The following is a 22967-nucleotide window of genomic DNA, read 5'->3' as shown; positions in this document are numbered from 1 at the left end:
TACTTTGTCAGTGACACACTGAGGGACAATTGTATTTACACTGCAATAAATAAGTAGACTGATCTGTTTCCACTAAAAACATGCAGCCTAAAAGATATGTTCACATTATCAGCAACACTGCATGAATTTGATTTATTTGTTTAAAACAATTAAAATACTATTTGACCAGTGGAACTGAATGAATCAACTCTATTCTGAAAACTTTAAATGAGAAGTATTTTATACAATTTTGTTTTAATGGATATTTTGATATATTTATTCTAAAACATAAAGAGGATATTGGATGATCTTTATCAATGTAATGTGTGGCACAAATGGCAATTATAGTCCATATCTAATATTTTCCAATTTCTTGTTAACCATGGAGATTATATGCAGATGAGGTTATGCAAGTAAAACTAGGCGTTATAAGCTCCATATATGGTGATTTCTGGGAGGAGACGGGGTGGAGATTCACAAACACACAATCTTCTGCTGACTGGATTTATAAAGGGATTTTTGCAGGTTCTGTACACAGAATCTAGCTTTTGTGCGTACGTACACTTTTAGGATGAAATCTATGGAAAGTTTTATAAATGAGACCCCAGATGTTTTGCAATATGACCTCAGTCTGAACAGTCATATTAGAATTAATGTGACTTTTATTACGTCACTCGAGATCAACATTCGTCACAATTCTGCTCTCATGGGAGTCACTTCAAAGATTTTACAAACATTGTTGATTTTACATTTATGAATGAGGAATTTAGCAAATCTGAAAAGGTTAGTGTTGTGTACAATCTTTCTTGAGGACACCAAATATAACTTGTTTCAGCTAATGGGGTTTACATGGATGATGATTCAGGATTTTGTTGTACAACTGAGACCAGAACAACTTTGAGCAGTTACAGTCAAAAAAGATGTGCTCATTAGTTTCAATGTCATTCTCACAAAATTCTAACCTCAGGAATTCTTTGGACGGATATATGTCATTTATTATTTTAAAATGAAGTTATTTTTTGAAAATTGGACAAATAAGATAACCCATTCTTATCTCCTCATAAATCTTTAACAATAGTGACGTTGATCTGGATGAAGAATATCAATGAAGACACTTCTAATATCTAATATGCTGATGTTGTTACATTTATGATCTCTAATAGAATAGTTACTAAACATAGGGATGAGAGAGAGAATGTCTCAGAATAGTGTGAAAGAATCCAATATCACCATGTTTTGAGGTATGGCATTTACAACTGTATGAAACTCTATGGGGCGGTTTCCCGGACAGAGATTAAGCCTAGTCCTTATATATATCTTTCACTTCCCATCATGCTTTGCACTGGGAGAGTAAATGTTGAAAAAGTGTTGTTTTATGCATTTTTAGAAAGATGAGAACATGGAGAGACTTCTTACTGTTTAATGTTCTATTATGTAAAAGTTTTTGTTATGTTTGTGTTTTTTGGAGATCAGCGTTGTGGTGAAGTGTTGAGCTTGTGTTTGGGTTGAGGACCTGCTAACAAGAATTGCCTTTTTTATATAATGAAGCAACCACTATGATAGGATCAAATCAGGATCAAACCAGTATCATTTCTAGACTGCCAACACTGATCATCACATGTGTAAATAGTTATGTTTAGTTTGTTTCTGTGTAAAGGACAAAACAAAGGCATTAATAATCATAGGATTATATATATAGAATTCATCTATTTAAATAAAATTCCTTACAAACACATTTCCAGGCATTTCTTTTTCTTTTCTTTTCTTTTCTTTTTTTTTTTTTTTTTTTTTTGCTTGCTTTAAAAGAACTGTCTCTTGTTTAGTAAAGTTTTTTTTATTTTTTGGATTGCAGTCTTTTTCTGCTGCCATAGTTTTCGTTACACGTCACAGAGCAGCAGGTGTGAAAGGCAACATGTTCACCAAAACATTCTTAGCCAGCTGAAAAATGCCTGATGCTCTTCTGAAAACGGCCAGCTGGTGGCGCTTGAGAGCGCAGTGTTTTTCCAGCTGAGACACTTTGGTTGCCATGATTTGGAATATCCACAGCAGTAAAGTGTTACTAGTATCTCATTTTGAAGAATATTACTGAATATAAAAAGGCAGAAACCAGCAATATTATCTTGGTTCTGCTCATATTTCATGAATGAGGTCCATTGTGTCCAGCATAATCATGTCAGCAACTTTTGTGTTGTTCACTGAGTGCAGTGAAGTTGAGTCTCTGTCGACGGGCTGATCAGCTTCACCTCAGAAATGATGTTCAACCCATCAGGTGAGATGTTTCAAATAGATTGATATTCATTGTTCTTCATTTTAGAAAAACCTTTAATCTCTAAATCGGCTGACACAGGTAGAGGAGGAGTGTCCATTCTGTGGGCAAACAGAAACTGTTTTTCATGAATTTTAATTTTACTGTGGTTGACTTGAAGCTTTGTTATCTCAGTTGAAAGAATGATGTAGAATTGTAGGATCAGTGTCATCGACAATACTTTTTATTCATGGGCCTAAATATAAAAAAATAGAAAGCAAATCCATGTGATGCTTAATTTTTAGTTTGGACAGGCCAAAATGGCAATCTGGCTATCAGTCAAAGGTAAAAAAGTGATGTAGAGTCAATTTTAAAGGGTCTAATATAATCGAGGTTAAAGGAGGAATATGCTTATTATCAACTGGTTACTGCATCCTCTCTCTCTCAGAGGAAGTGGGCGTCACATTCAGCACTTCATGTTGAACATGTAACCAGGAAAGAAACACTCAAAACTCATCTGAACACACATCGAGAGCTTCAGAAGAACTGAATCTACTGACAACAGAGAAGATCATTTATTAAGGGAGAAAAATGAAGATCATCTTGACTTTCACTCTGCTGATGATTCCTGGTAAGAATCTGAACTCAAGTCCTGATCAACAATCACATCAGAAGAAGCAGAACAGAGATTAAATAATGAACTAAAGTCTTTATCTAGAACTAACATGGTGAAATTACCTTTAAAGACACTTTAAAATGAATCTCACTTCAGTATATATTAGTCTTGTATTAAATGCTGGTTTGTTGTAGGTGTCGTGATCTCCATGAGAGTGACGGGATATTCAGGAGGAGGAGTCACGATCACATGTGGATATGATGGAGGATATAGAGCAAATGAAAAGTATTTTTGTAAAGGACAGTGGTCAACATGCACAGATCAAATCAAGACCAAAGAGAAAAATAAATGGGTTCAGCAGGACAGATTCTCTCTGTATGACGACACAACATCAAGAGTCTTCACTGTGACCATCAGAGAACTGAGTGAACGGGATTCTGGGATCTACTATTGTGGAACTGAACTCTATGGACCAGATCTCTACACTAAAGTGGATCTGAAGGTTATAACAGGTGAGTAACTGAGACCCTCAAACCAGTGAAGATCTCCAGAACATCACGATACTCAACACTGACTGTAATTACTGCCGTTCACACGTCTAACTCATATCAGACACCATCAATAACCTTTTGATCTCCTGATGGAAGATTTACACTCATATCAAATGTTGCAGCAAAGTGACAGATAAATGTGTTTATATTGAGAGCAAAATGACAAATGATCTGGGTTTGTGTTTAACAGCTCAACAAATCAGGAGCGTGAGAGGATATTCAGGAGGAAACATCATTATAAACTTCAAATATGAGGAGAAACACAAGAACCATGAGAAATATGTCTGTGAATCTAGAGCAGATCAATGTTTGACTGTAATAAACACTAACAGAGCAGCAGAATGGAAACATGTCGGACGATTCTCCGTTCATGATGACGGATCTGCAGGTCTCTTACGTCTGTTTATCAGAGAGCTGAATGAGAACGACTCTCGAGAATATAAGATTACAGTCAAAGTTTCTGAAGAATACAGTTTCTTCTCTGAGTTTAATCTGGACATCAGAGACGGTGAGACGCTTTCAGTCATTTCTGCATTATTTGACAGAATTCATGAATTCATCTGGTAATTCTAACATTGCTGCTCTTTATTTGGATCTGAAACAGATGATTGTTGTGTGAAGAGCATCAGTCTATCAGCTGCTGCAGGAGGATCTGTGAACATCAGCTGCAAATACCCACAATCCCACAGTAGAGATGTGAAGTTTCTCTGCTGGAGATCTGGAGATGATCTCTGTGCTGAAGAGACGTCTGTGAATCAGAGCAGAAGATGGAGTCCTGAGGGAAAGATCCGGCTGTATGATGACAGAGAAGAGCAGCTCCTGATGGGATGCATCAGTCATGTGACTGAACAACATTCAGAATACTGGTGTGGAGTTCAGTCTGATCAAGGACACAAGAGCTTCATCACACGAGTCCTGATCAGAGTTACAGGTACGGATGATTTTCTCAAGCTCATTGAAAACCACGACTAACATCTATTCAGCAGATCACTGGATCTTATTCATCATGTTGCTTGAAACGGTTAAAAAGGTTTGAAGCTGATTCTGTCTTTTTTAAAAAGCAAAACCACAAACTGCAGTTCAAAAGAGGAAGTATAAAACAAACTGCAGTTCGTATGATTCAGTCTATGCAGGTAAAAGTTCATCTTTGTGTAGAAAAATGCTGCTGTTCTGCACAATGAGAAACTGCACACATAGTAAAGCAATGGACAGTGTTTGTGTGTTTGACTGATTTATTCTTCATTTCACTCTATAAATGTGACTCTAATATTGTTATACAGTTATAGATATTTGTTCATTTCACATTCTTATTACTTACTGTTCCTGAAACTTACAGAGTCTCTGTCAGCGTCTGATGTTTCTTCATCAGTGTGAATGCAGGACCTGGAGATCTGATGCAGTTTGAAGCAGTTTTTAGTTCTCTGTGTGTGTTCATCTCGTATCACTGCAGTGTTTGGTGTTGCAGCATTAGTGCTCATTTGGACACAGTATTACAGTTTTTAATGTTAGTACAGGTGTGGTCATCTGGATGCAGTAGAACTGCAGGTTTTAGTTCTGCTGTCAGTTCTTTTACCACACTTGTACTATAGTTAACTGCAGTTTAAGGGAGCTCATCAGTAACACTGCTCTGTACTATATTATTCAGTGTGAAACCACAGGCTTTATTTCCAGAAACTCAAACAAGCAAAGTTTCTGTGCATCAGGAAATTGAATTCTGGGTAAATGTGTGAATGACATCAGTAACATGTATCTTCAACATTAGAAAATGGTGTCAAGTTCTGGGTGTGAAAACGATCAAGAAGGTTTCTGGCCGCACACTGAATCCAGTACTGAAGAAGTCTAGCAAAACATGTATTATTTTATAAATTACATTGTGCAAAAAGTACAAAGTATTTTTAAGTAATTTCCTACTTGTTTTTAATTCACATTCACTTTGCTGTTTTTTGCATGATGCAATTTATAAAATAAAAAAAATGTTTTGCTGGACTTCTTCAGTCTGTACTGGATTCAGTGTGCGGCCAGAAACCTTCTTGATCGTTTTTAAGGTTTACACACCTGAATTAAACTGATTCCTTGTCTATTTGAAGCTTAACATTTTTTTCTAGCTTTGTGTCTGAAAAAGCATCATTTGGAAATTTTTTTTTTTTTTTTTTTTTCCTAAAAAAAAAAAAATCTTAGGGACATCATCATCACCACCACCACCACCAACATCATCATCATCATCATCATCACCATCATCATCACCATCATCATCATCTGCTGCTTCTTTCTCATCAGTTCAATCTTCAGCGTTCACAAGCGCTTCCAGAACTTCTACATCACTGGCGTCTCTGAACACATCATCAGGTGATCTTGTGCTGAAATACGACCCTATAGCTGAAATATATTACTAAACATAAAAATAATCATATTTTCAACTTATTATTTAAAATAAATAATAATATCACATTTAATGCATTTTAAATAGATATATAAAAATAAATAGCAACAATAACCCAATCATTCTCGTTTGCATATTTAGTTGAATCTGCATTTTGGTGATTCGTTATGGAATGGAAAAGCTGCTGAAATAAATAAATGTAAAAAAGTAAAATAAATAATAATTACATAAATATACAAAGAAATATAAAAAAATGTTTTACATTTATTTCCTTATTTCTGTATGATTGTATTTTTCTCACATTTTTTTTTTAAATTTATTTATACATTTATTTACTTACACTTTTATTTATATACACATTAATTTATATATGTATTTATATCTACATTTATTTAGCTCCACATTTAATTATTTCCACATGTATTTATTAATACATTTTTAAATGTAAATATATAAATAAATAAATGTGAAAATAATTAAATGTAGATATAAATACACATAAATAAATACATATGAAAATAAACAGATGTATAAATAAATAAACAAAAATAAATAAATGTGGAAAAATACAATTATACATAAGGAAATAAAGGTATACATACTAATGTATATTAATTTATTTATATATTTATTTTTGTTTATTTTATTTCTATGTTTACTCATTTATTTATTTATTTATTTCAGCAGCTTTGACATTCTATAGTCATTATTTAAATGGTTAGCAGGAATGTGCAATGTAAAACCAAAAACCCACTTTAATTTTTGGTCAGTGGGCTTCTTTTTGGGATATTTTGATTGGTCATTGGGCTACTTGTTACTCAGACCTGGCAATCCTACTCCAAACGTCAAGCTACGCTCATGATCTGATCTGATATTCAGCTCAAAGTGATCAGACTCTCTGATTATTTCTCCTGTGTTTTCAGGCTCTTCTTTGATCGTCCCTCTGGTTCTGGTTCTTCTGGTTCTGATCATCGCTGGACTCTCTTTACTGTTTCTCTGTAAGAAGCATCAGTCTCGAGGTAAAACTCTTTCTTAACTACTTTATATGCAGAAACTCTCCATTTACACCCAGTTTAAAACAGGTCATTACCAGTGTCTGAAGCATGAGTCTAAACATGAAAATTAAATATAAGTTGGTAGGCCGCAGCCTATGGCGTCATCACTGGTGCGACCGTGAGTATAAAAGGGCACCTGTGAAATACGTCATCCTCTTTCTTGTCTTCAGAAAAAAAGAAAAAAAAAAACACAGGCCTAAAGGTTAGCAGATGCCCTCTTGAACTTCAAGCTCTCTGGACAAACACATTCACACCTTGCGTCATTTCCTTCTCATTAGTTTCTCAAGTGTTTCTTAAAACAGAACAGCAAATGTAGTTATTTTCCACTGATGCAGGCTGTTTCAAATGTCACACAAAACAGAGAGAAACCAAGTATCAATGCATCATTTTATAAATCAAGATAATTAAAAAAAAAAAAAAACACTTTTTTCTTCTACAGATCCTCCCTGTCTACTAATCTTAAGTATGGAGTGTTGCTAGGCCTCCTCACATTTTGAGAGTCATTATATTAAGGCCTTCACTCTGTGGAGTCAGTATTTTAAGAGAGCTTAGCATTTTAACCCTTCTTGGTATTACCTTAGAGTGTTGCCTAGGCCTCCATTTGAGGACTCCACTCTTTGTTGTAGTCGTACACAAGTTCCGAATTCAGCATTCCTTCAGCATGTGCAGCGTAGGTATTCCAGTCCCCATAGCGACCCCTAGAGGATGCAGCATGAGTTTCCTTTCGAAAGGGAACGTCTCAGGTTACACACGTAAACATGGTTCCCTGAGAATAGGGAACAAGACACTGTGTCTCTTTGCCATGCTTCAGGCATTCCTGCACAGGTCTCCTTCAGACAAGAAGTGGATGATATTTTTCACAGGTGGCGTTTTATACTCACGGTCACACCGGTGATGACAACATAGGCTGCCGCCTGCCAGTGTCAAGTCTATTGTTGTGTTAAGACTCATGCTTCAGAGACTGGTAATGCTGGAGGCATTCCCCCCATAGTGACCCCTAGGGGACGCAGGGTCTCATTCCCTATTCTCAGGGAACCATGGCTACGTGCACAACCTGAGACATTTTCCAACTTTCTGTCGCCACCTATAGGCTGCAATGAGACGAGCAAAATACAGACACTTGATGATGTGTGAAAACATTTACACAAAACATCAGTGTTGAATTGTGATATACAGTAATGTCATTAATTTAGGATCCTTGTTTTTTGACAGGCAGTGATTCATCATCTCAGACTGGACCAGGAGAACATGAAGTGGTGAGTCCAGTTACTGTATTGATTTTTATTCATAATGATATTAATCTCTAATGCCTTCCATCCTGAAGATCTTCAGAGCTGTAAATAATTTCTCTGTCTCTCCTCAGGTTTCTCACACTGGTTGTGATTACGATGAGATTAAAGACACTCACAAACAATTACCCACAAACCCTTCTGTTTCTTCTGACTTTCTATATGCCACTGCCCAGTTACCCACAAACCCCTCTGTTTCTTCTAACTGCGTTTACACTACAGTTCAGAAAGCCACTGGTGACTCTCAGTGCTGCATCACATCTGCTGAGGATCTGAATTACACTGTGGTAAATTTCCACAAGGAATCAGACAGTGTCAGTATCAGGAATAATCAGGATTACAGTCAATATGCTGCTGTCAATCATCTCACTGCTTGACGAGCCACAGCAGAGAATATAAATGAGCTGAATGTTTTTAATCACCTTTTTTTGGCATTAGGTTTGTATGTTTGGGGTTTTTTGTTTTTTTGTTAGTCTTCCTCAGTGATGCTCCTTTGCCTTATATTTTAGGGCCTGTGGAAATTAGAGAGGAACTGGCTTTGTATGTGTTTGACAAACTTGAGCATTAGGAGTGTTACAGAAAGACGCATTCAACGTATGCACACTATCTAGTAGGCTCTCAAGTCATTCATGTAAGCACTGCACCACACGCGCCCCCTTCTGGATTGTAGAGTGCATCGCTTGTGACTGATTGTATTCGTTGTCCGACTGTATGAACCAAACTGTGACGTCCATTCCGTACAGTTTGGGACGAATACATGTACCATTACACCCCTAATATTGATATATCATTTATTTTCCTATTCACTTGTTGTGTTTCCCAAACTGTGTAGTAAACATACTGTAAGTCCTGGTGTCCTCTACAGTGAACATGGCTTTCTGTTTCGTAACAGAAAGTCATATTTTATTTGAAACCCCATAACATTTTCCTGAGATGTTTATTTATGACAATTTAAAATTTAACCAGATTTAAATGATAATTTATTACAAAATATTGTCATGTTTCCATAAGTGTTAATTTGATCACTAAATTAATGTCAGTCATTTTTAAAGACCAAGGAGAGGCAGCTGTCATTGTGAAACTTTTGGTATTTCTGAAACAAGGACTCATGAACAACTATCACAACACTAAAAACAGTTGTGGATCATCCTGGAAAAACAACAACAGTCACAAAGTTCACTTTTTTTCCACAGCACTGTGAATACTTAATGAATTACTGGGACCTTTAAATAAGACGCAAACTTTTCACACAGAACATTAAACGTTTACCTGAAACTTCTTATCTAGATGTCTATAATTAGCTGTTTGATACTGCGTGTGTCTACATGAGAGATGTGGAAAAAATGAGTCTGTATGCTTTTTTATTTTATTATTATATATAGAACAAGGAACAAGAACATGTGGGATACAGAGAAGAAGAAAAAAAGAAAAAAACATAAAAATTGTGCTATAATACAGGATGTTTTCAAAGCTTTTTAAATGGAGGAGATTTTTTGAAATGATGACAATAGTAACTGTAAATCATAAACAAATACTTAGGTATCTTGCTTTATGAATATGGTATACTAATCATACAAATAAAGTTTAAGACATCGTCTAGCTCTTTATTTTCAGAAACATCAGAGTGAAAAACAGCCTTACTGACAGAAATATTACACAGCTGGTGAAACACAATAAGGAAGCTGAAATTTGTAACCAAAATGTTTAGTATAGAATAAGTGTAAAAAGAGAACCTTAATAATTGAATTATTACTCAGTGAACAAGTTTCTTAAAAACTGATTTGTACATTTAACATCCAGGATATTAAACCCTTGCTTACATTGGACTTTTTACACAACTACTTCTGCATTCTTATTACTACTTATACTATTAGTTTCCGGTAACAGGATTTAGCGCACCTACATGCCAAAGTCCTGTCTATTTGAATGGGGGAATCCTGAAATCTTAAAAACTGCTTTCTAAACTCACAATTAAATAACATATTTCAAATCAGCAACCAAATCTAACATGAATCGTCCGATAAAATGTTGTTTTTATGCTCAAATAGAGCTTAAAAAGCAATGACTTTACTAATCAGCGATTGGCTCTTTTATTTAGAAGGCGGGACTCATTCCGCCATATTGTGTGTTGCACTTTTTCCCATTCATAAGTAATATTGAGAAAGAGTGCACCGTCTTTCTATAGGCTATATAAAGTCTTTGATACAGGCAGTTACTCATGAGAACGCAGATTATTACTACATGTTATGGATTAAAACATTTAGAAATCTAAAAGTAATATTGTTTTTTTTATTATGACATTTAACAAAAGCTAAATTTCTCATCGCATGAACGCTTTTGCCAACTTTGTGGGTAACATAATAGTCGCCATCCTATCCAACATAAAACAATTAAATCAGTAAGGAGAGTCCAATCGTGGACTGCTCAGAATTACCACTGTATGATTCTCTCTTAATTAATAATTTCCCTTAATTATATGCATGACATCATATTTATACAACATGCATAAGTATTGTAACACCCACATCCAGATGGCCGAGGAAATACTACAGGTCTGTGGGCTTTATAGTATTTCACAATCTGTGTCTTGTTTTTTTGCAAGTACTAACTGTTTTGTTTTCTGGGCTCTTTTAAAGATGTTGTTTTTGGTGTAGCACTTCCGTTCATTTCTCTGCACCATTTCAGCAATCTTCCTTAGCAGTTCTATGGCTTGAAATCTGTTCCACATTGCCCTATTATTGAATGAGTGAAATCTGCCACCGCAGCTGCCGATCAGTGATTGTAGATCAATGTGTATTCTGATAAACTCTTTCAAAGGATCTTTTATCAGGACATTCAGCAGATCAGTATGAGTGAAAAGAACAATTGTGTGATTAAAAACATCTCTTTCAAGGTTCTGCTGAAGCCATTTCATTATATTCTTCTCTTCCTCTGTGAAGTTCTTCACTCTGATGACTAGTAGAAACACATGAGGACCAGGAGCAGACATTTCTAAGCTTTTCTCAATTTTAGACAGATGAACGAAGTGGAAGGAATCTAATGTTATGGCTGGGGTGTCTATTATTGAGATGGTTCTTCCAGACACCACTGTTGCTTGTTTCTCACTGTTTGTAGTGGATAACACAGGACTTGCTCTGAAAGCATTTTTCCCCAGGATGGTGTTTCCTGCTGAACTCTTTCCTGATCCCAGTGAACCCAGCAGTACAATCCTCAGATCTGTTAGATCTGAGTGAGAGGAATATATAAGGTTATTTTTACTGAAAATTAAACAAATTGATGTATGCATTACTTGTTCTGCAGTATAGTTGTGATCAGCGTGGATAGATAAATTGCAGATTAAGAGTACTAAGCCTTTACAAGGTGTTTGGATATAAATGTGTGTTAGCAGTGTGTGAACACAACCACCCCACAATGATAAAAATCCACCCACTCCTTATTTTAAAATCCCCATTAAATTTTTGTTATTAAAGTTTTGATTCTCTGAGTAATGTGACGTCACATTACTCATCCCCCGCCCACGCCCACTAACTGACAGTCCTGTATTACCATGGTTTCCGCCCTGAACGAGTTGTACATTGTCCACCATTTTCTCCGCGCTTGAGCAGCTGTAGCGACAACAATGTCTGGTGAGTAATTGAGATGTTTTGTTGAGTGAACATAACAGTCTTCATTTACTGACATCTAAGCTGCTGAACGCAGTGGATCTAATATAGATCTAATATTCACATACGATTTCTGTAACGTTACCTGCTATTTAAGTTCACAGACATAACTGACTGTGTTTATGTGAACTCTGTGTGTTTTTGACAGAAACTTGTGTGTATCTGACAGTTTAAAGCTGCAGTCTGTAAGTTTTGCCTCTTTGTCGCCATCTCTGTTTGAAACCTGCAATTGCAGTTATTTGCAGAATTATCATCTTTGCGTGGATTGTGCATCTGTACGGCTCCTCAGCGCGGATGAATCTAATGTTTGCTGTCAGTCAAGCACCGGTGTGGATACTGTACTTCTGAATCACAGGTTCTACATCTTGAAGTGTGACCAACATAAGAATTTTTACCGGAAAATGTCATCTGAACAAGTAACATGTCTGCCACTTTTGTTCTGACCAACTAAGAAAAAAGTATTAGGCCTAATAAATCGTGCTGCCAATGATGATTAAATGGTGATTAGTAGGGGTAGCATAAGATCTCGCGAGACTAAAATGTGACGAGATTTCTCGTCGAGGCGAAAAGTAGTCTTGTGATGTTGTTGCCATGACAGAGGATGATTAGGAAAGAATATGCCACCGCTTCGTTTACATTACGCCTCCACTGTCGTTTTGCTTTGTATTTAAAAAAAAAAACCATTTAATTCAGTTGGATAACGGTCGCCGCTGCTCCGTATTTACAGAGTTACGCGCGATCGCTGAAAGTGAAAGTAAACGCGATTTCAATACCCCGCATTTTGAGAGCGGCTCCCTGATGAATACAAATATCTCTCAATATGAAAGCTATTTTAGGCTGGGCAGTGTAGTTGTAACCATCTCTTAGCTCTGTATCAAGGAAAAATTGGTCTTATTTGCACTTTGGTTGCACTTATTGTAAAGTGTTACCATAAAAAATGAATAACAGTTTTCTCTTAATCTTATTAAGCACAAACAGTAAGGTTTCATTTGTTAACATTAGTTAATGCACTGTGAACTATCATGAACTAACAATGAATGACTATTAACTAACATAAACAAAGATTAATAAATACTGTAGCAAATATATTGCTCATTGTTAGTTGATGTTGGTTAATTAATGTTAATAAATGAGACCTTATTGTAAAGTGTTACCATTTTTATACTGTTTTTATGATCAGTTTGTGGAAAGGAGTTCAGTTAGGAGGTCAAAAGTTGTAGAAGCTCATAAATCATGTACAATAAGTTCTGAACTCTGAAGAGACTGAAATCATACAGAAGAGAAGTCAGTCAGTTGAGTTAGTGGCAAAACCTTTTACAGTGCTTGAGTATTGTTGTCTTTTACTGCATATGATAATTCATACTCTGAAAGTAGAACTGAAATGACATTCATTACGAGATGATAAGTTAAAACATTTTAAAGACACCTACAGAATATTTTTTCTAGTCACGTATTTCGCCATTGAGGATTTCTTAAAAATAGTGTGTAAAAATCTTGTCTCGTCTCGTCTCGTGAACTCAATCTCTCGTCTCGTCTCGTCTCGTCTCGTCTAGTGAGATACCTGTCTCGTCACACCCCTAGTGATTAGACGTGACGTAATGACGCAAAGATGAACGGCTGCATGTTCGAATTTCCCGTGGAAATCCACCAGTATCGATTTATTATAAAACATTATTACAAGCCTACTGTTGTGAATAGAGTTACGGTAAGGAGATAGTTTTGATAACTGGTTATGTATTTGCTCAAAAATTGAATTTGGATAATTTCTAAACAAAAAATAAAAGTTACAGACTGTAGCTTTAAACAAAACAAAAAATGTGAAACAGAAGTTACTCACGAGACTTGATGTCTGACAGACAGCTGTCTGTGTGCTTCAGATAAGTGCGCTCAGAAAACAATCCATTCGAAGTTTAAACTCATACAGCTTTAAAACGCATGGAAATAATAAAAGAAAAACTATGCTATTCGAGAGTGTGATCGCGATATAGATGACAATCAAAACCAAGCACATGTCTTGTGATCGTAGAGAGTGGGCGGGGCACAGCAGCTCATTTGCATTTAAAGGCACATGCACGAAAACAGCCTGTTGTTGACTGTAGTCAGAAATGGATATTTACAACATGGATTCATGAATGATCTGTGAGGTATTTAAAGCTGAAACTGGACATAATAGGTGACCTTTAAGTATCAAATTATGAATGGTTTAATGTTTACCTTGTCTTGACAGAATGCTTGGTACGATTGCTCTTTCAAATGACAAACTCAGAGCCATCTCACTTAGCTCGAGGCCCATCATGAGTCTCATGAAATCATCTGTATCTCTTCGAAGTTCATGTAAGACCGTCTCCGTATTTGTGTTTCTCTCTTCTTTGCTTTGTGTATTTATGTCCTCATCTTGATTTATTCCTATTTCTTGCTCTCGCATCTCTTGAGGAGATGTAGATCCAGGAAAAGATTGTCTTGTATCTTCTTGTTTCTGGCTCTGCTCTCTGAGTTTGTTTTGAGCTTCCAGGCTCTTCTCATTGGCATCATGTTCTCCTCCATTGTCTTTAATCAGTTGTTCAAATTTCTCCAGAAGCTCTATGACCTGATTTTGATTGTTTCTGTCTTGATTGTTGAATGAGTGAAATCTGCCACCACAACTGTGAACCAGTGAATCCAAATCAGGGCTTTTTCCGATGTACTCATTCAAAGATTCATCCTTCAGCAAATCAGCGTGAGTGAACAGAATGATGGTGTGACGCACAGCATCTTCTCCAAAGTTCTGCTGAATCCATTTCACTGTGTTTTTTTCTTCCTCTGTGATTCTCTCATTCACTCTGATGATCAGCAGAAACACAAGAGGACCAGGAGCTGATAAGTCTAAGCATTTCTCAATGTCACTCTTGAGTTCATGTTGAAAGTGCCGGAAATCTAACAGTCCTGGAGTGTCAATGATCGAGATGGTTCTTCCAGACACCACTGCATCGTGTTTCTCACAGGTGCGGGTCCAATTCGATCTGAACACATTTTTGCCCTGAATGGTGTTTGCTGTTGCAGTTTTTCCTACTCCACTTTTACCCACCAGAACAATCTTCAGACCAGCTGGAAGAGGAAATATACACATAGAAAAGTCAACAATTTGAAATTTGTATTGACATGATTTTTTTTTTTCTTATTATACCTGTATAACGTTTTCCTGGAGTGGACAAATGTTTAATGTTGTGAAAAGTACATATTATGAAATTTAAATACTCTACTACTTAATACTTGAAGGAATATATATAGAAATTATAGAAATAAAATGATAAATGGTTTCACAAACTTTCTTACTTGCTTCATCTTGTTTTCTCTCATAAGTTTTAATATCCATCTCTGGATTTATCTCTTTCTTCTGCTCTTGCATGTTTCTCTCTTCAAGCCTTTTCTCCACCATTTCTTGTTTCATTCTCTCCTCCTGCTCTCTGACTTTTCTGTAATGCCGTTCTTCATTGTTCCTCACCATTTCATCAATGCTCTTCAGGAGCTTTGTGATCTGGTAGAGATCACATTCATTTTTGCTGTTTATCACATGACATCTTCCCTCAAAATAGTTGAATATTTTTTTTGTTTCTTCACTCTCATTGATTTGAATCCATTCTCTTTTGGAGACTTTTTCTCTTCCAGTAAACATCACCATTGTGAACAGCAAAGCTTCTTCTCCAAAGACCTCCAGAACTTGCTCCACAATGTTCCTTTCATCCTCTTTGAAGTTCTCCAGGTTGATGATGAGCAGGAACACATGAGGACCAGGATCAGAGAGATCCAGACTCTTCATCATTTGCTTCTGCAGTTCTTCATTGGTCAGTTCAGTGTTGAAGAATCCTGGAGTGTCAATGATGGAGATGTTTCTGTTTTCTTTTCTTCCTTTCTGTATCACACTCTCTCTGGTTCTACTCTCTTTAAAAGCCTCTCGACCCAGTATGGCATTTCCCATTGCACTCTTTCCTACACCAGAGACTCCCAGTAACACAATCCGCAGATCCTGTGAATCATCTGTCAAAGAGTTTAGACAACTTGTTGATTTGTCAATGCTTTTAATGATTTTATCATGCCTATTCTTACACTCTACTGGTGCCTCAACTAACCAACCAACATGTACACCGATCAGGCATAACATCATGAACACTGACAGGTGAAGTGAATAACACTGATCATCTCTTCATCACGGCACCTGTTAGTGGGTGGATATATTAGACAGCAAGTGAACATTTTGTCCTCAAAGTTGATGTGTTAGAAGCAGGAAAAATGGGAAGCGTAAGAATTTGAGCAAGTTTGACAAGGACCAAAATTGTGATGGCTAGACGACTGGATCAGAGCATCTCCAAAACTGCAGCTCTGCAGTGGTCAGTATCTGTCAAAAGTGCTCCACGGAAGGAACAGTGGTGAACCGGAGACAGGCTCATTGAAGGCTGGCCCGTGTGATCCGATCCAACAGACGAGCTCCTGTAGCTCAAACTGCTCCAGAAGTTAATGCTGGTTCTGATAGAAAGGTGTCAGAATACACAGTGATCACAGTTTGTTGCGTATGGAGCTGCATATGCCCATGCTGACCCCTGTCCACCGCCGAGAGAGCCAACAGTGGACACGTGAGCATCAGAACTGGACCACGGAGCAATGGAAGAAGGTGGAAAAAGGCGAGCCGGCGGAGGCAGTGTGATGCTTTGGGCAATGTTATGCTGGGAAACCTTGGGTCCTGCCATCCATGTGGATGTTACTGTGACACGTACCACCTACCTAAGCATTGTTCAGACCATGTACACCCTTTCATGGAAACAGTATTCCCTGGTGGCTGTGGCTCTTTCAGCAGGATAATGCTCCTAACACAAAGCAGAAATGCTTCAGGAATGGTTTGAGGAGCACAACAACGAGTTTGAGGTGTTGATTTGGCCTCCAAATTCCCCAGATCTCAATCCAATCGAGCATCTGTGGGATGTGCTGAACAAACCAGTCCGATCCATGGAGGCTCCACCTCACAACTTACAGGACTTAAAGGATCTGCTGCTAACATCTTGGTGCAGATACCACAGCACACCTTCAGGGGTCTAGAGGAGTCCATGCCTCGACGGGTCAGGGCTGTTTTGGGACCAACACAATATTAGGAAGGTGGTCATAATGTTATGCCTGATCGGTGTAGTTCTGCCATAATGTGAGCGCATTTACCTATACACACTAATTATGGAGAATGTTGGAGTCACTAATGTTTTATTATACAACTTGTTTTCTAACCTGCTGCTCACCATAATCATGTGCCTGATGAAATCTTGAGGTGTGTGAGAGGAACAGAAAGTAGGAAGCTCATGAAAACTTGCTGATTACATCTAGCTACTTAATAACCTTAGACTCATTAACTCAAACTATTAACGTTCATCTTAGAATAATTCAAAGAAATTAATTGTTTGGTAATGAATGATACACAATAAATTCAATCTTAAGTCATGGTGTACAAACATGAGAATCTGTTACTCGGCTGCTCTGGCACAGACTTTCTCCTGCCACTTCTTGTTTCTATCAGAAAAGAATAGAAACTGTTTTGGAGAAACAACTCTTCTTCAACAACTTCTCCAAAGTCCTAAAGATGCTGTAGTAGCATCAGCACTGCAGCATCAATAAATTATGCAGCTGAATTGTCTTTGAATTGTCTTTTGATCTTTGCTTTTATTTTTGCTGTGACTTTTTATTATCTTATTTTGTGATGTTCTGAGTTTATCTGCATGTTGTTGATTGTCACCATTGTTGAGATTCATATGATAATTCTTGATGTCTGTGTGTCTGATAAGTATAGTTCAAACATTTTTGTGCAGGATAACTTTTAAACTTAAAAAACAACAAGTAAAGCTTTATTTATTTTTCACAGATTTTTAAAGTAAATTCACAAATGGGATTAAGTAAAATCTACTTAACTAAGTTAAGTAACATTAACAAAGAAAATAAGTAACTTTAAATAGGCCACAATAAGTTGAGTATTTTCTACTTAGCTGAAGTTTACTTTGCAATGTTTCAAATACGTCGCACTAAAAAACAATACAACACTGAAGTCATGCATTTGAAGTGTATGCTTTACTTAGAACATCAAGTAAATAATACAGTAGATATTGTGTAGACAACATATCTACATGATATAAGTAATGTGGTATCCACCCAAACACAGAGACCTCAATACTTGCTACACAATACACAATAACAGTAACATTTGTTTAATAATTTTTGAGGAAGAATGTGTCATTTTGTGTCAACTCCAGACAACAACAGCAGAAATGCTAAAACATTGTAAATACAGCGGGAAAACAGCGAAAAAACAACCTTATTAATTATTCATGCCCCAGTGCATGATGGGAACACCAGTATTAGAAAGTTGAGTAGGTTTTACTTCATTTTTTAACATTAATATTTACGCCTTAATTTCTACAAACTTAAATTGAGTACTAATATGCAATTTACTTAGTTGGGTTTTTTATGCTTGCCTGAACTAACTTAAGGTAGAAATTATGTTTGTTTGTTTTTTTGTTTTGTGTTGTTGTTATTGTTGTTTTCTGTAGTATTTATTTCACCACAGAACCATTTTTGTTGGATCTTATGCTGCATAACAAAAATATATTTCCATATTTTTATGATCAATATATTAATGGTTTAAATATACTACAAATATTTAAATATACTGAAGGAATAGCCACTTTTCATATATTAAAAAAATTGACAATATATTTACACTGTAAAATGTAATTACTTGAAATGTAATTTCTCAAGGATGTTTTACTTAAAATTGTAAGTTGTTAATACAAAGACATACAAAAGAGTGTTGGGACAGTGATAGACTGTGACATTTATTTGTATTTATTAAACTGCAAATGTATCAGTGTATTATCAGTGTTTTTTGTCTTCTCCTGAACTGAAGCACAGGCTCTACTCTTCAACATGATGTTAACCTCAGAAAACTCAGACAACAGAAACACTTTAACTCCCAACAGAACATTAAACACTAACAAATCTCTCAAGATCTCAGCAGAGGAGGATTAAACAACAAAAACAGCATTATTACCTTCACTTATTACTAACCATTTTGTCTTTATTTTGGTCATACATCTACATAAGTTCTTATTGAGAATCAACAGAGGTTTAGATGTTGATGATTTATTGAAAATCATCATTAAATATCCTGGCTCACAGATCTCATGCCATGGTTTGTCACTGATCAAAAGTGTGTCAATTATAAATATTGTATTGTAAACACTGTGATACTGTAACAAGATGTTCAGCACTGCTGTGGCAATCAAATACTTTTTAAACACATTGTGCACAAAAAATTTTGATCATATTTAGACACACGGACATCACAAATCATATGAATCTCAACAACGGTGACATGCATGGTTCCCATATGCACTGCAGCATGAAGCATGTCGATGTCGCAGTGGTTGAGATTAATTAATTGTTGGTTAGTTAATTGAATGTATACTGACCTTCATATGCTGATGCCATGATGACTTTTTGATTCTTGATTGTTCCCTCCTGCCAATTTATGATCAGTGAGCACCTTGTTCCTTCACAATGAGGCACAAAGTCTCTTTATAATCCTTCACCCTCTCTGTTCCTCTTAGGTGGAAAAAAACTACCAACCTCTGAACAGTTTGCTGAGACTAGCACAATTTTCAACACAGTTAAAGAGAAGCCTCTTCCCCAAACACTTACCTACAGTTTTTATTTGCTTTGGTACTATTTTCACAAGCAACTGCTAAATTTTCAAAACTCTTATAAAACTCCAAAATGCTCACACTTTCTTTCAAAACCTGATCTCATGCTGTTTTTACAATTGTACATATTTTATTTCCACAGAATCAGCGTTTCAAAACCCAAGATAATTTTAACTCGCAATGAGAACATTTGGTTTAATCAGCAAAACTATTGTATGATTTTTTTTTTTTTTTAGTGTACTACATTTTACAGCTGATCCAATAGCAAACAGTGCAAGATGTTTCAAATCAGTCATGTTGGTGAATTAAAGATGTTACAGTAATATAGGCTACATTAGAATATATACTTATATTACTTATGCGTAACTGATATAAAATCCATAACGGTGAGTTCTAAGCTGAGATATTTAGGTTTTTGTAAACACCTGTATAACCACAATTTGTCGTGACATAACAAAGAAGTTAAACTTTTAAAGTTAAAATTAAAAACTGAAGGTTTTGCAGTACTAATATACTGTGGTAATCACTCAAAAAAACAAACAAACAAACAAAACAAAAAAGGAAAATTTAAAATGGTAAGGCAACTATCTTTTCACATAATGTTATGATTTCCTCACCTCCAAAATCATAATACTGACTTCAATGATATAAAACACTTTATTAGTGGGAACTGGCTTGTAAAAAATCACAGATGTCTTATCACATCATAAGTGGAAGATACACCAAACAACTTTTGGGTTTTCATAAATCGATTCATATATCACTAATTAAATGAAAGCCGCTATGTCGTGAGCTGATGTCAGCATCTCGCATGGCAAGTTCAATCAGGACTAGAGTCACTTCGTCTTTAAAAACCAAATGAGGAAACTTCTGAACTTCTGTTTTTGTTCACTTTTTTGTCACCATGAATTATATGGAATATTTTAAAAACAGTTTAATGGAATTAAATGAAGTACATTGATTTAAATACATAAGTGGACACTAATAAAAAATTACATTATTTTTTTACTTTATTACAAACCCCATTTCCAGAAGAGTTGGGACATTTTGTAAAATGCAATAAAATTAAGAATCTGTGATTTGTTCTCGAACCTCTATTTAACTGACAAAAGTACAAAGAAAAGATTTCCAATGTTTTCACTGAACAATTTTAGGACCCACTTTATATTAAGTGGCCTTACATTTAAATTAATCATTTGATACAATGCACTTATTGTGTACATACATGTTTTTACATTGTACTTATATTTTAAAAACACCTGCATGTAATTAGATCTGTAATTAATTTCTGTAATTACATTTATAATTACACTGTTGACCCATCCCTTACACCTTACCCCTACCCTTAAACCTATCCATACCACCAAAGCTTTCCCTAACCTTACCCGTATCCCACCTCAATAGCAGAAAAAGTGTTTTGCAATTCAATCTGAACCCAATAAGTACATTGTACTTATTTTTTGATGTAAGTACATAGTAGTTAAGGCCACTTAATATAAAGTGGGACCTAATTTTATTGTATTTTGTAAGTATAAACACATTGTGATTTTGATGACTGCAACACATTCCAGAAAAGTTGCAACAGAGGCATGTTTACCACTGTGTCCCATCACCTTTCCTTTTAATTACAATTTTGAATCATTTGGGAATTGAGAATACTAATTGTTGCAGTTTTTCAAGTGGAATTTTTACCTAATCTTGCCTGATATAAGACATCTGCTCAACAGTCTGTGCAGAATGAGGCACTGAGAACTCAGTGTCTGTTTTTTCCAAAAATAAGCTGAAACATGGACTCATCTGACCACAGCACACATTTCCACTATCTTTTAGACCATCTGAGAAGAGCGCGGTCCCAGAGAACTCAGCGGCATCTCTGCATAGAATCGATGTATAGCTTTCTCCTTGTGTAACAGAGATTCGAGTTGCAATTCTTGATGCAGGATTAGACTGTTAAGTGACAACTGTTTTCCAAAGTACTGCCGAGTCCATGTGGCTGTATTTAACACCGTAGCATGACGGTTTCTAATGCATCTAATGCATGTATCATCTGAGGGCTCAAAGGTCATGCAAATTCAACTGAAATGTCCTACCTTGCCCTACACAGACTGAGATTTCTCTTGATTCCCTGAATCTTTTTACAATATGATGTATGGTAGAATGTGAAAGACATAAATTCTTTGCAATCTTGCATTGAGAAATGTGCTTTTTGAATTATGTGACAATTCTCTCATGAGATTTGACACAAATAAGTGGTGAGCCATGACCCATCTTTTCTTCCAAAGACTGAGAAGCTCTTTTACATCCAAACATTAGACCCTCACCTATTACCAATTCACCTGCTAACTGTTTAAAAACAGTTTAACTTGGATACTTTTCATTTTTATTTTGCTTCTGTCCCAACTTTTTAGGAGTGTGTTGCAGCCATCAAAATTAAAAAACTGGGTAACACTTTAGAATAATGGTCCGTCATTAATAAGTAACAATGCAGGAAGTAATGCAGGACTAATGAGTAGATCTACATAAACACTTCAGCTACTACTATTAACTAATATAGAAACAACTTAACTAATCAGTAAGTAATATCAAATTTAGGACTAAGATAGTTCCTTATTAGCTAATCAATAATTAGAGAAGGAGGTTGGCATCATTAAGAACTAATAGGTAACTATGACAAATTATGAAGAATTACTAATTAATTACTAATCACAACATTAAAGTGTCTTGAGATGTGAGCAACTGTCTTTTTTTACTCTCAGTGTGGTCATAAAATGGATCATTAATTACTCATCTAGTCACTATGCAGGAAATACTAGTGATCAGGACCATTATTTTAAAGTGAAAAACATATTTTAATGGTCCAGATCACTATAGTTCTTTGAAGATGGTCCTTTTTTACTCTCAACATGGTCATAAAATGCATCACTAATTACTCAAGTAACTAGTCATTCTTCAAGAACTACTAGTGATCTGGACCATTATTTTAAAGTGAAAAAAGGTCTTTTTCACTTTAAAATAATGGTCCTGATCACTAGTATTTCCTGCATAGTGACTAGGTAACACTTGAGTAATTAATGGTGCATTTTATGGCTATATTCAGAGTAAAAATTATGACTTATTACGTCTCAGACACACGATAATGTTCTTTACAGTTTGTCCATTAGTTAATAGTTATTAATGATGGTAATCTCATTAGGTAATTATTGATTAGCTAATAAGGAACTATTTTCTAAATTCAATATTACTTACTGATTATTTAAGCTTGTTTCTATACTAGATAATAGTAGTAGGTGAAGTGTTAATGTAGATCTACTCATTAGTCCTGTATTACTTACTGCATAGTTACTTATTAATGACGGACCATTATTTTAAAGTGTTACCAAAAATTGTTTATATTCACAAAATACAGTTATGTTGGTCTTTGTGCTTTTGTCAGTTTAAAAAAAGGTTCAAGAGAATGAACAAATCACAGATTGTGGTTTTT

The 22967-nt window shown here is 35.7% G+C and overlaps 3 protein-coding genes across 3 annotated transcripts; 2 read left to right on the top strand and 1 right to left on the bottom strand.

Moving 5' to 3' along the window:
• The first annotated feature begins 2664 nt into the window (after nucleotides 1–2664).
• On the top strand, nucleotides 2665–3360 carry LOC125278718 (CMRF35-like molecule 5). The gene is made up of 2 exons (XM_048208065.1): nucleotides 2665–2855; nucleotides 3035–3360. The coding sequence occupies exons 1-2, from the start codon at nucleotides 2816–2818 to the stop codon at nucleotides 3358–3360; spliced, it is 366 nt and encodes a 121-aa protein (XP_048064022.1). The 5' UTR covers nucleotides 2665–2815.
• Nucleotides 3361–3535: 175 nt separating this feature from the next.
• LOC125278859 lies at nucleotides 3536–9731 on the top strand. The gene is made up of 6 exons (XM_048208236.1): nucleotides 3536–3899; nucleotides 3996–4322; nucleotides 5570–5737; nucleotides 6695–6790; nucleotides 8039–8082; nucleotides 8190–9731. The coding sequence occupies exons 1-6, from the start codon at nucleotides 3551–3553 to the stop codon at nucleotides 8490–8492; spliced, it is 1287 nt and encodes a 428-aa protein (XP_048064193.1). The 5' UTR covers nucleotides 3536–3550; the 3' UTR covers nucleotides 8493–9731.
• Nucleotides 9732–9771: 40 nt separating this feature from the next.
• LOC125278856 (GTPase IMAP family member 8-like) lies at nucleotides 9772–19447 on the bottom strand. Its single transcript, XM_048208226.1, has 4 exons — nucleotides 19256–19447; nucleotides 15090–15791; nucleotides 13992–14861; nucleotides 9772–11340 (listed from the first exon to the last, which is right to left on the bottom strand). The coding sequence occupies exons 1-4, from the start codon at nucleotides 19272–19274 to the stop codon at nucleotides 10679–10681; spliced, it is 2253 nt and encodes a 750-aa protein (XP_048064183.1). The 5' UTR covers nucleotides 19275–19447; the 3' UTR covers nucleotides 9772–10678.
• Nucleotides 19448–22967: the final 3520 nt, after the last annotated feature.

This window comes from Megalobrama amblycephala, linkage group LG11, assembly GCF_018812025.1.
Source record: "Megalobrama amblycephala isolate DHTTF-2021 linkage group LG11, ASM1881202v1, whole genome shotgun sequence".
Taxonomy (NCBI): Eukaryota; Metazoa; Chordata; class Actinopteri; order Cypriniformes; family Xenocyprididae; genus Megalobrama; species Megalobrama amblycephala.
The sequence above is the reverse complement of the archived record's forward strand: the minus strand, read 5'-3'. Positions and strand labels throughout refer to the sequence as shown.

Excerpts from the sequence above, each read along its gene's own strand:
- LOC125278718 (XM_048208065.1), top strand. The coding sequence starts at position 2,816 with ATGAAGATCATCTTGACTTTCACTCTGCTGATGATTCCTG. Across the intron at positions 2,856-3,034 it reads CACTCTGCTGATGATTCCTG|GTGTCGTGATCTCCATGAGA; the intron begins GTAAGAATCTGA and ends GGTTTGTTGTAG.
- LOC125278859 (XM_048208236.1), top strand. The coding sequence starts at position 3,551 with ATGACAAATGATCTGGGTTTGTGTTTAACAGCTCAACAAATCAGGAGC. Across the intron at positions 4,323-5,569 it reads AGTCCTGATCAGAGTTACAG|GGACATCATCATCACCACCA; the intron begins GTACGGATGATT and ends AAAAAATCTTAG. Across the intron at positions 8,083-8,189 it reads GACCAGGAGAACATGAAGTG|GTTTCTCACACTGGTTGTGA; the intron begins GTGAGTCCAGTT and ends GTCTCTCCTCAG.
- LOC125278856 (XM_048208226.1), bottom strand. Across the intron at positions 14,862-15,089 it reads GAGAAAACAAGATGAAGCAA|CTGGTCTGAAGATTGTTCTG; the intron begins GTAAGAAAGTTT and ends TTCCTCTTCCAG. Across the intron at positions 11,341-13,991 it reads AAGCATTCTGTCAAGACAAG|ATCTAACAGATCTGAGGATT; the intron begins GTAAACATTAAA and ends CCTCTCACTCAG.